Below are 14,397 nucleotides of genomic sequence, written 5' to 3'. Positions count from 1 at the left end.
AGAAATTGTCCATAGGTATGAGTGTATGTGAATCGTTGTGTGTCTTTGTGTGCCCAGCGACAGACTGGTGTCCTATTCAGGGTTTCCCTCGCCTCTAACCTGAAAAAAAACTGGGATGAGCGCCACTCCAGCTCCTTGCAAATCCACATTAGGGAATAAGGGGCAAAAAAGGTGAATATATTAATAAATGAAGTCATCCATACTCCCCACACTTCTTACGCAGCGCAAATGGTTGCAAGAGCTCAATCAATGAATGAGAAATAATCGTTTAGTAAATATGATTGTACTTTAGGGCAGCACATAGAAAATAAGTACAGAAAATAATACATATAAACAAGCGGTAATTATGTTTCTTAGCAACAACAAACTGTCTTCCCCACGCTTGATGTTTCCATGACTTTTACTCAAATAACACTTGTTACTTGATAAGGGATGATTTACAGACATTCTGTTAAGTACATTTGTGACTCAAGTTTTTAAAAGTGCAGGAGATGCATTCCAGTGGCCGAATGAGTAATGAAGTTATGAAAACTAACTGACCCTAGCTGAACCTACTGTACCTGACCACCCATGCTGCTGGGCACCACAGTGGACTTCAGATCTTCTGACCCATTTTAATTCTTAGAGACCCACAAAAACCCTTAAACACACAATGAACCACATATAAATACAGTGACTCCAACATACCAATTTAGGCACTGGGGAAACCACAGGGTCAGAGAACCTTAAAAGCTAAAATTATTAACACCTAACAGGGGCTGTCGTCCACTCATTGACCTGTCCAGTTACAGACTAGTTCAGCTTTAGACATGTCCAGTCATAGACTCATCAGACTACAGACTAGTCCAGTCACTGACGCTTCAAGCCACGACTGGTCAAGCTATAGACTGGTCCAGCCACAGACTTGTTCAAGCAGACTAGTCCAGTCACAGGCTCATCTAGTCACAGACTCTTCTAGCTACAGACTTGTCTAAGACTGGTCCAGTCACAAACTCTTCAAGCCACAGACTCTTCCAGCCACAGACTAGACTAGTCCAGCTACAGATATGTAGATTATTTTCCTTTTTTCTTTTTGTTGGAAAGCCCTTCACCTATTTAACTTGTCGAAAATATCCCATTTCAAAGAAGCTAGAGTAATAAAAGGAGATGTCAAGCAGTGGACTGTGGAAATGTGACTTGTGTAACTCTCATTAGCTGTCTTTGGATTTCTGCAGTGGTTTTTAAAGAAGTTGAGGATCAGTTTGCTATGATGAAAAGCTCTCCACGGCCATCATCTAAGTTGATGTAACCAAGGAAATGCTGAGGTTTCAAAGTCGTTGTCCAAACTGCAGCCAGCTGATTTATTTAACAGTTTGTTTGTTGAAAAGAGACTTTAAAGAAAGAAGAGCCTATTCACAGAATGCTAAAATAAAGTCGTTATGTAAGTCAGCTTCAGCCTCTGATCTGGAATGATAGTAAAGCCTTGTACAACACTGGTCAACTGAAGGGTGTCCAGCACAAAACTCACTTGTACTTCGGTTGTAAAGAGATTGAATTGTCAGGACATTTTTAAGATGCAGCAGGTGATCAAGCATCAGGTATGTTAAAGACATCAAATTTCCGTTTAAGTGTATCACACGTGGGGCAGAAACTGTCTTGTAACATAACTTGACCTTTGATGTAGACGAAGAGGCTTCACCTGTGGACACTAAACCAACTCACACCTGGAGACCTTGACTCTCTGGGACAAGAGCCTGTTGTAATTGGGTCTTGCACATTGGTCTTCTTTTTCTGTCAGGTTTTTTTTTTTTACAGTAATTTCCTCCATTCACCACCTCCTAGGGTCACCCTTATGTCATTATCATTGATGACTCGAGCCTCTGCGACACATGACTCGAGTCTCTGCGACACTTAACATTCTTGGTCCTTCATACCCCTGATAGACTTAATAAAAGTCTGATCTTCAATTCTGACTCTTTTACCTTCCTGACTCTAAACCAACATCACTGACCAAAACTGTCATGAAGCCTCTTTTCCATACTAATCCTACAGACACTAGAAATGAAAGACAGTAAATCCTTTCATCCTTTTGAAAATGTTACGAAAGTGCTGTCTGTGTAATCCTATGTTACAGTTCGACACTTCACACACTCTTCTCCTCTTTACTCTCACTACAGATCACTGTATCATCAACAAACCTTATCGTCCATGGGGACTCCCTTACCTGCTCTGTCCATCACCAAAACGACAAGAGCTGATTTAACCACCCTGTCACAGCACACTTCACATATGTCTCACTGTCCTCATACATGGTGTACCACCCTCACATACTAGTGAGTGAGGAACAGTTGCAGAATGTGACAGTGAGTAGTTCAATGACATTAATTTTATCAGCACACACACAAAACAATAGTTGTAATGTTTTTGTTATACATAAGATTTCTTAATAAAAATGTCAGAAACACGTTGTTTCATGCTCCTTGACGACGGTGACAACAACAACAAAAACAGTCCTTACGCAATTAGACTAGAACAAAGTGTTAAGATAAGAGGACAGTCTGGCTTTTGATAAAAAAAACAACAACCCATAAAAGTACAAGAATAAAGATACTAAATCTCAGTAACAAAGTACAGTTGAATAGACTTAAACATTTCAAGTGAATATGTCCAGTCTCTATTCAGGGTTTGTGAGTTCTGCCTTAGAACGTTTTCTGTGTAGGTGTGGGAATTATATTTTAGTGGTCTATTGTCGTGTTAGCCTGGAATTATTAGTAAGTTGCCTTGCATTCTATTTTTGTGGTACAGACATTTTATTTTCAATAATAATTACAATCAGAAACGTTTATGGCCGGTGTTGTAAACACTACATAGGAATATTTTGTGGTGAAATTAAATAATTTAGATAAGACAACATTGGTCAGAAACCTTGGGGCGTCTATCACAGTTGACAGTTGTTTGAAACACCTGTTGTAGATCTGGCCTATAGTGTGAAACCCCCTTACAAATGTTCCCTAGGCCTGTGTATTAACTAAATTATCCCTAAAGAGGCATCACCCCTGCCTCCATGATGACAGTGTTATTTAAGATAATAAACATACATTTTTATTGGTAGCTGTCCATAGCTTTGTGTGTAAAAGTAGCTCACACAAAATGAAATGTTGGATACCTCTGAGCTAGACTGTTGCAGGAGTTGTCGTTACGTCTATTTTTTTGTTTCACAGGAACGTGCCTAAGTCTGAACCAGGGAGAATGACAGACAGCAAACACATTTTCAGCTCTTCATCCAGGGTCTGGCCAGAGACGTCTGATTTGGGTCAACTTAGATCTGGAATGGTCCATTTGGCCCTTGACACTGTCCTGGAGGGTAGCGACTCAATACATTTTGAAAACGGCTTAGATCATCATCAAGATGAACAGCACGTGGGGGACGCTGGCCTCGAGTCTTGTTTAGTACCAACAGCCTATACTTTGATCCAGTCAGAGAGTCAATTGTCCAGCGTACTAGGCCAGCAGACTTATGGGTCAATCCAACAGAACAACAGCTTGATCCAGCAGGCATTTGATGCAGCCCAGTCGGACATGGGCCCTGTACAGCAGGATTACATGTCCATTCAACAAACTAACAACTCGTTGTCACAGTCCTTTTGTGGGACGGTCTCACTTGCTAACAGTTCAGCACAGCAGGTGTTCGAACCCACACAGCCCGAAAGTATATCAGTTTCAGGAAGTAGTCAAGTCCAACAGAATTTTTCAATTGTTCCAACCACTGAATGTGGCGCCCTGCAGAGTTTTTCTTCCCTCCAGTCACCGAACATTAATCTGGGTTGTAACAGCGGACACACGTATTCAAGTACAGGAGCACAGAGTTTTGACCCAGCCCAAGCCCCAAATGGTTCTGTAAGGCAGATTTATGATTCCATCCAGCTTGATAACGGATCAGGACAGCACCTTCCTGCATCAGTCCAGCAAGGGTTTGGATCAATTCAGCAAGGAGATGGTTTAGTCCAGCCCGGTTTTGGTTCAATACAGAAGGCCAACCTGTCAGTGCAGTTAAGTTACAGCACAGTCCAGCCTGGAAACACATTAGTTCAGCCTGGTTTTGGCCCAGTCCAACAAGGTGGCAGCTCAGTACAGTTGAGTTATCGGGCAGTCAAGCCAACTGGTCAGCCAACTGGCAGCACAGTCCAGCAAGGATTCAGTGTTGTCCAGCCAGCACATGGGTCTGTACAGCATAGCTACAGCATGGTTCAACCAACCGGCTCTATTCAACAGGGCTATGGCTTGATCCAGCCCAGTCCTTCAGTAGTTCAACCAGGCTATAGCTCAATTAAGCTTAGTAATAACTCAGTTCAGCAAGGATATGGCCTAGTCCAGCCAGCTAATGGCTCAGTTCACCCTGGGTACAACTCCATTCAACTGGGAAATGGCTCGGTCCAACAGGGTTATGGCTTAGTCCAGTCAGCTAATGGCTCAGTAAAGCAAGGCTATGGGGTCCTTCAATCTAGTAACTGCCCAGTCAAGCAGGCCTACACTTCTGCTCCAGAGTATGGGTCTGTCCAACCGACTAATGGTTCAGTACAAGGAAACTATGGTACCTTAAGGCAAAATAACGGCTCAAGCCAGCAAGGTTATGACCTTGTCCAGAATGATAACGGTTCGTTGCAGCTGTGCTATGACACAGTCCTCAGCTACAATTCCCCCCAGCCCAATTTTCCAAACCATCCCGCCTCCTCTATGTACTATACTATGCCACTGGGCCACCAGGGTGCTGTGGGTCGGCAAGTTATCAACGGTAGCGTGGTTCCGATGCAAGAACTGGTGAGTAACCCACTTTCTCTGTCCGACATCCTCTCATGATTTCAGTGTTGATGGTAAAACATTTCGATTCTTGATGCATTTTAGGGCATTATGTAAGGTAGCTCCAGCCTGAATTACAGTTTGATCAAACCCAATGGCACTCAGGGGCCAAAGAAGTGTTTTTACAACTTTCTTGAAAATGTCTTTGAGACAACATAAAGTCTGCTCCACTGGTATAAAGACTTGACTTGTGAATACTTGTGATACTCTTCAGAACAACAACTCACTGATGATCTCCACTGACGGCGTTGTACACGGACCAGAGGATGTTCAGTGAGTGTCTCTTTTCTTCTTTATTTTTTTTTATTTTTTTATGTTTTGGTTGAAAGACTCTCAACTCAAAATTCAATATCCTTTTAATTTGTCATGAATTCACTTATTAAATAGATGGACTGTATTAATGTATTAAAATTAGGTATTGCTTTAATTCATCATCTCCTGAATAGACCGACTAGTGTTTTCCTTGCATGAGTTGCCCGCAGCAGAATCATGAAGTCACAGACTGACAGTTGGCCTCAAAAATCTCTTCTAAACATCCCAAATGTCCTAATGTTTCTGTCCTGGAACCTAATATCCAGCTCAGTCATTTAAGAGAGATTCAGAGTAGGAAGCCAGGATGACTCATCTGGATCCAGCTAGAAGGAAATTTGGACTCTGGCAAGCCAGTTCTAAGCAACAATCAATGAATGCATTAAAAAACTTGTGTTGACAAACATTTACTTGTTCTGACAGTTTTTCACCTTTCTTCCAGACAAATGATGTACGGTGTTTTGAAATATCCCACTGACTCTCCAGCGCCGCCCTCAAAAAGCTCCAGGCCCAGGTACGTTTGTCTGGTATAGTTTTGACCTTGTTATTGTCAAGCATTTCTTCGTGAGTCAGTCTTTGTGTTTAGTTGGTTGATGGAGTTGTGTTGATTTTGATTTTCTTTTTACAATTGTTGACGTGACTGTTTGTCAGGTGGATCTCCGTCTTTTAACTGTAATTTAAAGTGCAGCTTGGTGCCAGACTGGGAGATGGGGCATATGACAAGGCCCTTTTGACATCCAGAAGTCAACTGGGGCTGCTTCTGACTCCAGCATGGAGATTGGTCTGAGCCAGGCCCACTTTTCTTGATTAAGCCCCGCCCATTGTTCTTCATCGAGCCCTGCACACTGTTTTTATTTGAACCCTGCCCACGTATTCAGTTATTGAGTTATCAAGACACACTGCATAACACTGAAAAACTAATTTTAATTAAAGACAGCATTATTTCAGCACATGTAAGGTTTTTATTGTACAATAAGTCACAAACCGGATTCAATCTTGTCTAATTACTAACATTTAGCCTGAACATATATTTTGACTTGTGACATGTGTGTCTACTGACATGTATGACATCATGCAAGCTGTTGCTGATTCACAGGTTACTGACTTAAGCTTGTTTAAGATCAACCATTGACAAGTTGGTTTGTGTTTGGTCATTGATGTTGTCCTGTTGGTGTGTCACATCAGGAAATGTTCTGCTGTTGAGCGGCCTTACGTCAAGAAACCCCAAAATGCCTTTATGTTGTTCATGAAAGAGCAGAGACCGCTGGTCATGGAGGAGCACAAGATACGAAACAGTGCCAACGTCAACGCCATTCTTGGACAGAAGGTGAAGTCAGCCACCTGTTCAAGGCTGTTTGCTTCCTTACACTCAGTTGTGTCTGCAGTGGAAGTCTTTGTCGAAGCAAGAACAAGCTCAGTATTTCGAACAAGCAAACTCTGTCAGACGTCACCACGAGCAGGAGCACCCCGAGTGGTCCTACAGAGACAACTATGTGAGTCCATCAGAGTTCAGGTTGCTGGTTCACTCTCTTGACCGCCACTATTTCTTCAGGGTCAGAAACGAAAACGGGATCGCAGAAAGAAGATTGACCTTGATAATAACTCTGCAGGTAAAAGTTTGACTTCTGGCCTTGACCAGTGACACCATGACATCTCTCTTATGTTGGCAGCTCCAGCACTGAAGCCCAAAGAAGACCAGGCGCTGAAGGAGAGTAGCACTGTTCCCGTGCACTCCATCAGAACCGACATTCTGGCAGAACAGTACCAGAAGTACTCAACGTGTGTAAAACCAGAGCCAGCCACACCTGCGGTGGCTGAGGTCCACTACCTCTCCCTGTCAGAAGAAAAAATGCTGCTGGACATGCTGGAGAATTTCGAGTCTAACACTGACAAGTCGGTATGTCTTAGCAACAGATGGTTGCTCATGTGAATCAGATCAAAATATCACTGGTTTCCTCTGCTGCAGGTCACAGACAAGAGTGAACAGGCTCCATGCTCTTTAGGTGAGACGATAGTGAACATACAAACACAAAAGACACACATTTAAATACAATTTGATGCACAAACTATGATCACATACTTCAATTTTCCCCAAGTGTCATTAATACTTTCACAGCAAACACAATTTACTCATAAATCCATGACCAAACTTTTTCCTACCATCTTGCCGTTGACCTTATCTGATTCAGTTTTACTTTTACTTACAATTTTTACTTTTAATCATTTGACTTTTACCCTTCATTTTTAATGTTGACCTTTACTTTCAACTTTTACGTTTTACTTTTGACTTGCACTTTGACCTTAACTTTGGATTTTACTTTATTTGTCACTTTTGACTTCTTTTTACCTTCACTTTTGACTTTAACATATCACCTTCACATTTCACCTTTACTTTTGCCTTTCACATAAGAGTAAAGGGGCTGTTGTTTGAATTGCAGCAACAATCAACAAAAGTGACGAGGATCCTGTGAAGAGGCAGAGCTCCAACGAGACTGACAAGTTCTCAGAAGATGAACTGCTGCTGCAGATGTTGGAGGACCCCTACTGGGCCTACAAGAAGGGCTCGGTACGTCCTTACAGCATGGGTGACCTTTTCCAGACTCAGTCACATGCAGAAAGTGTCTCATCTTCTCACAAGCAGTGAGACTTCTGTTGTTGCTCACTAATATTGACTTTGTCAGGGTCAACCAGATCAGGTTATCAGGTCTGTCTGTGAAGGTTTTCATTCATCCTGGCAATGGTTATCTAAGTGGTTTAAAAGCAAGTCAACTGGACTGTGTAGAGTTTTAGGAAGACGTTTTACTGCTCATCCAAGCAGTTTAGTTCAAAATGAGCTGTGGTTAGCAGCCAGTATATATACTCCTAGGGGAAGGAACAGAGAAACATAGGAAGGGGTGTGGAACAACGTATGGGCTGAAACCCATCAGAGTTATTGGCCTGGTGAGGTTGGTGCTAAAGCCTGGTCAGGGTCATTAGCACGTGGAGGGGATTGTTGAGCCTCACCGTCCAGCAAGGTGTGACATGATCCCTGTTGGGGTTTCTTGGAGACTTTCCTAGAGAGAGAGCTGACCTGTTATTTTCTGTCCTCAGAAGAGTGTCACGTGTCCTTTAAGTGAAAATGGACAGCCAAGTCCTGGCCTGAGAAAGTCCCCCCCCCCCTCCTGTTGAGCCATATGCTTGTGAACGGATGTTTTGTTTTCCCCAATGTACAGGTTTGGGCAATCCTCTTGGGGTGGAAGTCAGGATCAGATCACTGATGTTAGCCTGACCATGAATAGCTCTGAAAGTAATAACCAGAATTTTAAAATTGATCCTGAAAGAAACTGGCAGCCAGAGAACAGTTTTAAGGATCGTGGAAATGTGAGTTATACTAGCAGAGCGGGTCAGAATTCTCGCAGCAGAGTTTTGTATTAATTGCAGCCAGCTCCTTGTTGTTTAGACACGAAAATAAACTGTTACAATAGTCTAAACAAGAAGACTCAAACGCATGGATTATAAATTCCAGATTGTGTTGTGACATTATTTTCCTAAATTTAGAGATTTCTGGTCATTTTTCTGCAGTGTTGTACTAGAGACATGTCTTTGTCAAATACAAAACCCAGGTTTCTCAGGCTCAGTTTGACAGACTGGCCTAAGTCACCCAGGTACTGACTTAACCCTGGGACCTTATCATTAGGCGCATTAGTTTCAGTTTTGTCCACATTTAGCTGCAAACTGTTTTCACTCAGCCATTGTTTGATTTCTAAACAAAACAATTGACTAAGCTGTTGCGCCTCTGGGGCTCAGTTGGATCAAAAGAGCAGTAGAGCTGGATGTCATCAGAAAAAATGTGGTAAGAAACATCAGGAAATCTCTGAATGATTTTACTCAGGGGAATTAAGTACAGCAAAAATAATAAAGGACCTAAAACAGAACCTTGAGGGACTCCACACAACAGATCAGCTGATTCAGACCTCATATGATTGGCAGATACACTGATAGGTTCACCATATTTGTAACCCAGGGGCCAATTACATCAAACACTTTAATAAAGAGCCTACACGAAAGGAACTCGGACGAGCAAGAGGAGGGTGTAATCTTGCTCACCAGTGCTGAAATATCGGCCAGAGACACATCGTTAAATCAGGACCACAAACTGGAGACAGGCTCATTGACAGCAGGGGCCCTACACAAAAGGGGAGGGATGTTTCTCTTTGATCAACTTAATTTTGTCAGTGAAATATCTCAACAATGCATTGCTGTCAGCTTCAGAGAAGACAGGGGTGATTGGAGCAGCAGGACACACGAGAGAACTGATCGTGTCAAACAACACTTTGGGGTTTTCTTATTTACTGTTACCAGTTTCCGAATGTAATCAGATCTGGCAGTTAAGGTGGAGTCTGTGCACCTTAGGTTTAGTGGACTTTCAGAGAAGCTCAGTCTTTCGACAAAGTCTCTTCAGACTCAGGAGATCTTCATTTGTCATTCTGCCCCAAATATGGAAACCATGTCATGATTTCACAGATGTGAGTAAGCTCAGTTGTACTTTCTGCAGATGTGATAAATCATGTTCATGGCTTCGATGCTGGAGGAAAACATAGAAGAAGAAACTTCCTTTGTGTGTGCATGAGTATGTGCATATCTTAGTTTCTTATGTGAATGTGTGTCTTTGTCTGTGTGTTTGCTGTTGGTGTATGAGTGAGTCTATTTGTTTCTGTGTGATTCGATGCTGGAGGAAAACATAGAAGAAGAAACTTCCTTTGTGTGTGCATGAGTATGTGCATATCTTAGTTTCTTATGTGAATGTGTGTCTTTGTGTGTGTGTGTTTGCTGTTGGTGTATGAGTGAGTCTATTTGTTTCTGTGTGATTGAAAGTTTGTGTGTGCCTGCATGTGTTTGTTTGAGTGTTTATTAGTGTTAGGGAATTTGAGTATGTGAATGTTTGTGTGAGTTTGTATGAATGTTGTAAGTTGTTTGTCTGTGTGCATTAGTGCATTTGTATATTATATATATATATATATATATATATATATATTTGTGTGCTTGTTTGTTTGTGTGTGACATCATGTGTTTTTCTCTGCGTGTGTATGTGTGTGTAGTAATGCTTGCTAGGTCTTTCTGCAGAAGCTCAGACTCAAGGAGCTCTGGCTGGGATCAGGGGGTAGTCGATGCTCATCACATATGCTTGTGATGACTCAGCTGTTTGACATACTACGTTCAAATGATTGACATGTTGTTGATTCTTACTTTCATTCGTCAACACAGGAGCCTGCTGAAGAGACAAAAGAAGAAGCTACGACGGAACCAAACATGTCGGCCAAGGAAGTTGTGTTGCCGTGCGTTGGTGGTGTGCAGGGTCATTCTGCCCCAGATATGGAAACCATGTCATGATTTCACAGATGGAAGATGTGATAAGTCATTTTCATGGCTTCGATGCTGGAGCAAAACATAGAAGCAGGAAGATTCTCACAGGATTTGAATTTCCATTGCTTTAATTTAATGAAATGTTAGGATTTATTACAATTGATGAATGCTAGTGTTTGAAGTATCCGGTTCTGTCCAGGCTGAGCGCTTGTTGGCGGGTGTTAGTGGTTGTCACATGGTCACATGGTTTTGTAGGTCTAATAAACTTACTGCTGCTTGACAACCGGAGTGAAGTCTCGAAACACTTTTTTCATGACAGTATTTTTCCACTTTTATTCCTCTTGTTCCCTCAGTGGTCACATGGGGCTGGAGCTCACCCCATCTACTTGGGACAAGAGACTGGGAAAACCTTGACCAGATTCCCCAAAATTATGAAAATGTGATTTTGTAGATTTTATGAAACAAGTTATTTTACAGCAGCTAAACTAATCCATCTGGAGTCAGGAGTCAGAGCAAGAGAGAGGATGCACAGCAGAGAGAGGAGTCACAAAAAGAGAGAGGAGACACAGGAGGAGAGAGAGGTGGCCCGGTATGAAGAAAGAAATCGCTACAGGAGAGGACTTACAACTGGAGAGAGGAGTTACAGAAGAGAGGAGACACAGGAGGAGAGAAGAGACACAAAAGGAGAAAGCAGTCACAGCAGAAGAGAGGAGTCAAGGCAGGTGTCAGAACAGATTAGTTAGCAGGAGAGAGGAGTCACTGCAGAAGGCGAGAGGAGTTGAATGAGGAGTTGAATGAGGGCAGTGGAGTCACAGAGGATGTCAGGAGAGACAAGTTAGTAGGTGAGAGAAGTCACAGCCGGAGAGAAGAGTTAAAGGAGGAGAGGAGTAATTGGTGTCAGGAAAGAGACTTCAGCAGGAGAGAAGATTAACAGCAGGTGTCAGGAGAGAGGGTTAAAGCAGTTTGAAATGAGCACCAGCCTGTAAGTCATCATCTCACCTGACTCACTGGAATACAAGTGTACAAAATACTTTGGGTGGAAGATTAAATACAATTTATTGATATTTACAGTGTTGGACAATATAAAGGTACAGTAATCTGCAAAGTACTTAGCAACATATTCATAGGCAATATTGGTCAAAAGTGCTACGGTCGTGGGTCCAGACCGAGCAGCAGCAGCTCCAGTTCAAGTGTCAGTGTGGGGCCAAAGCTGAGCTTCAGCAGGAAGACCATCGGTGTGCATGAAGATGAGCTCCTCAGAGAGTGGCTGACGTCAAAAAAGTGCATGAATGACTCGGTTACTGCTCTTGTGTTGGAAGGACCACGTCACCTTGCAGTTGACAGCCATTTGAGATTGATTTGAAACATTGTTGAAATATTTACAAACGTCACGTCGGGTTGTTCACATGCAGTAAGATAGTGGACGTCTGGATTATCAGAATGAAAGTTTCAGAGACAGTGTCGTGTGTATGTGGTTTTCATGGCAGCAGATCAGAATGCTCCCGGAACGTATCTGTTGGACTGAATCAGAGACAAGAACTTCTGCTTCCGCTTCATCTGGACCATCAGCTTCATGCTCATCATCATCAGAACCACCTGCAGAAGAAAAGAACGTTAGCTCCAGTCCTGGACGTGCACTCCAATCCTGGTCCAAAAAACGAACAATATGAATACTTGCCCAGAAGATTCCACTCCCGAACTTGATGCCCATGGCCAGAGAGAAGCCTCGCTTCAGAGCCGACACATAGATGGGCAGACATGCCTGCAGGGACATAGCAGATCCACATTAATCTCTGTCAGACTGAGGCTCAGCAGAACCAGCTCACCTCCTGATACACGTACTGGTTCTTTGGAGCTCCCAGTGTAGCCACGCCCCTCAGACGTATCTGTCAGAAGAGTTAGATCAGTTGTACTTCCTGCTGGCCTTCAAAGTAAAATAACTCACAACACTTACACAATTTCCAGGACTCTGGCAGTGGCAGGACGCCGGGATGGTCGGACCCCAGTCCTTGTAGCCGTCCACTAGACCACAACACTTAAACTATAGAACAAAAAAGTTGCACACTTTCATCCTCCTCCTGCAGTCAGTTGACAATGTAGGTGGTGCTCTCACATGTGCTTGGATGCTGTGCAGCAGGGTTCTGTTAGTTCTTCTCGGTCCACTCAGAGGCATCATGGACAGCAGCTTCATCTCCTCTCTGACAACTCCTGACTGTGAACAAGTGGTCAATCGTGTGTCGTAGACTGAAGTGTTTGTATAAGCTTACCTCGTAGATGTCTCGATAACTGAGGGCTGTCTTGATGATGATAGTCTGACTCGCTGCTGCCATCCCTGCTGCAAACTACAAACACAACACAGAACAAACATTGAGAGCCAGCTCATGTCCACATCCTCTTACATTCACCTGAGGAGTCCTGGCTCATCAAATCAGTTTGTAAATCTAGTTTCTCACCAGGATTAGACAACATCTCTTCCCCCAGCAGGCCCCGAACACTCCCAGCACCGACAGCAGGAGACAACCGGCCTCCAACAAGTAGAGGACCACCAGTGACCCGTGAGACACCAGCTGGAGAAACAAAGCATTTCTGTTTCGATGTTGAAGTGGAGAAGTGCGTGAGTGACACAGTGTAGTCAGGGTGACAGCTTGTGAGTGTCACATTCCTGTTGTCAAGGTGACAGCTTGTGAGTGTCACATTCCTGTTGTCATGGTGACAATTTGTGACACATTAGTGTTGTTGTGGTGACAAGTGTGTGAGTGTCACATTCCTGTTGTCATGGTGACAGTTTGTGAGTGACACATTAGTGTTGCCGTGGTGACAAGTGTGAGGGACACACCAATGTTGTCATAGTGTCAAGAGTTGTGACAAGAGTGTGAGGGACACATTAGTGTTGTCATATTGAGGAGTGTGTGAGTGACACACTAGTGTTGTCATAGTGATAAGTGTGTGAGGGACAAATTTGTGTTGTCATAATGAGAGTGTGAAGGACACATTAGTGTTGTCATGGTGACAAGTGTGGGGTTAACACATAAGTGTTGTCATATTGAGGAGTGTGTGAGTGATACATCAGTGTTGCCATGGTGATGAGTGTGTGAGGGACACATCAGTGTTGTCATAGTGACAAGAGTGAGGGACACAACAATGTTGTCATAGTGACAAGATTGAGGGACACAACAATGTTGTCATAGTGACAAGAGTGTGAGGGACACATTAGTGTTGACAGGATGAAAAGTGTAAGAGTGACACATTAGTGTTGTCATAGTAATGAGAGTGTGAGGTATAGATTAGTGTTCATGGCAAACAATAACTTTAGAATACCACACTGGTGGGAGGATGGAAACGTGACAAACGTTGCTCGGGTTAATCTCACCTGTCCAGCCTGAAGCAGATCGCGGTGACCAGCAGCTGTCATTGTCAACAGGAAGAAGCAAAGAGCCTGAAGACACCAGGGCACAGTGGTAAGTTTCATGTTTTATCAAGAAGACATACCAACCTGAACAACCTCAACTTTTGTAAAGTAATATACTTATAATAGAATGGCCATTAAAAAAGTGTTTATGTATCATTTCATATTATATTACAGCCCGGATGTAATTGATGTATTAATGATAAAAAAAAACGATTTCGGCTCACTGCTGCCCCACCGTGGCCAATGCGCTGCGTCCTCATATAAGATAAAAAACAATTGTGTGCGTGTATGCATCTGTGCATGCGTGCGTTTGTGTGGGTGAACCAAGATAAGCAGCGAGCCTCGCCGCATCTACTCCCCAGGGGAGGCTTCAGGCCTCCAGGATGCTGCTCCGCGGAGCCCCGCTGCAGACACTCACCGTGTTGACCGCACAGGCGAAGATGAACGGCCGCTTCAGGCTCGTCTTGTCCGCGACCACGATCACCGCGTTCCTCTGCATC

General features: G+C 43.2%; 2 protein-coding genes across 2 annotated transcripts; one reads left to right on the top strand and one right to left on the bottom strand.

Moving 5' to 3' along the window:
- The first annotated feature begins 1,430 nt into the window (after positions 1–1,430).
- Positions 1,431–10,646, top strand: LOC148087179 (uncharacterized). Its single transcript, XM_087785374.1, has 12 exons — positions 1,431–1,577; positions 3,201–3,735; positions 3,784–4,797; positions 5,051–5,109; positions 5,588–5,659; positions 6,331–6,472; positions 6,531–6,638; positions 6,698–6,755; positions 6,816–7,042; positions 7,112–7,148; positions 7,584–7,710; positions 10,377–10,646. The coding sequence occupies exons 2-12, from the start codon at positions 3,229–3,231 to the stop codon at positions 10,513–10,515; spliced, it is 2,490 nt and encodes an 829-aa protein (XP_087641500.1). The 5' UTR covers positions 1,431–1,577; positions 3,201–3,228; the 3' UTR covers positions 10,516–10,646.
- An 881-nt stretch (positions 10,647–11,527) lies between these two features.
- On the bottom strand, positions 11,528–14,396 carry LOC148087178 (tetraspanin-8-like). The gene is made up of 9 exons (XM_087785342.1): positions 14,316–14,396; positions 13,859–13,924; positions 12,942–13,055; positions 12,756–12,830; positions 12,602–12,700; positions 12,443–12,529; positions 12,315–12,374; positions 12,167–12,250; positions 11,528–12,084 (listed from the first exon to the last, which is right to left on the bottom strand). The coding sequence occupies exons 1-9, from the start codon at positions 14,394–14,396 to the stop codon at positions 11,980–11,982; spliced, it is 771 nt and encodes a 256-aa protein (XP_087641468.1). The 3' UTR covers positions 11,528–11,979.
- Between the last annotated feature and the right edge of the window lies 1 nt (position 14,397).

The sequence above is a fragment of the Callionymus lyra genome, chromosome 2, assembly GCF_982586985.1.
Source record: "Callionymus lyra chromosome 2, fCalLyr1.hap1.1, whole genome shotgun sequence".
Classification (NCBI taxonomy): Eukaryota; Metazoa; Chordata; class Actinopteri; order Syngnathiformes; family Callionymidae; genus Callionymus; species Callionymus lyra.
This window is presented reverse-complemented; position numbering and strand designations above follow the sequence as displayed.

What these genes read in the sequence shown, in the direction of transcription:
- LOC148087179 (XM_087785374.1), top strand. Translation starts at nt 3,229, where the DNA reads ATGACAGACAGCAAACACATTTTCAGCTCTTCATCCAGGGTCTGGCCA. An exon ending in ACGCCATTCTTGGACAGAAG is followed by an intron (nt 6,473 to 6,530) that starts GTGAAGTCAGCC and finishes TTGTGTCTGCAG; the next exon opens with TGGAAGTCTTTGTCGAAGCA. An exon ending in AGTCTAACACTGACAAGTCG is followed by an intron (nt 7,043 to 7,111) that starts GTATGTCTTAGC and finishes CCTCTGCTGCAG; the next exon opens with GTCACAGACAAGAGTGAACA.
- LOC148087178 (XM_087785342.1), bottom strand. Translation starts at nt 14,396, where the DNA reads ATGCAGAGGAACGCGGTGATCGTGGTCGCGGACAAGACGAGCCTGAAG. An exon ending in TGCACAGCATCCAAGCACAT is followed by an intron (nt 12,530 to 12,601) that starts GTGAGAGCACCA and finishes TTTGTTCTATAG; the next exon opens with TTTAAGTGTTGTGGTCTAGT. An exon ending in TCGGGAGTGGAATCTTCTGG is followed by an intron (nt 12,085 to 12,166) that starts GCAAGTATTCAT and finishes TTTCTTCTGCAG; the next exon opens with GTGGTTCTGATGATGATGAG.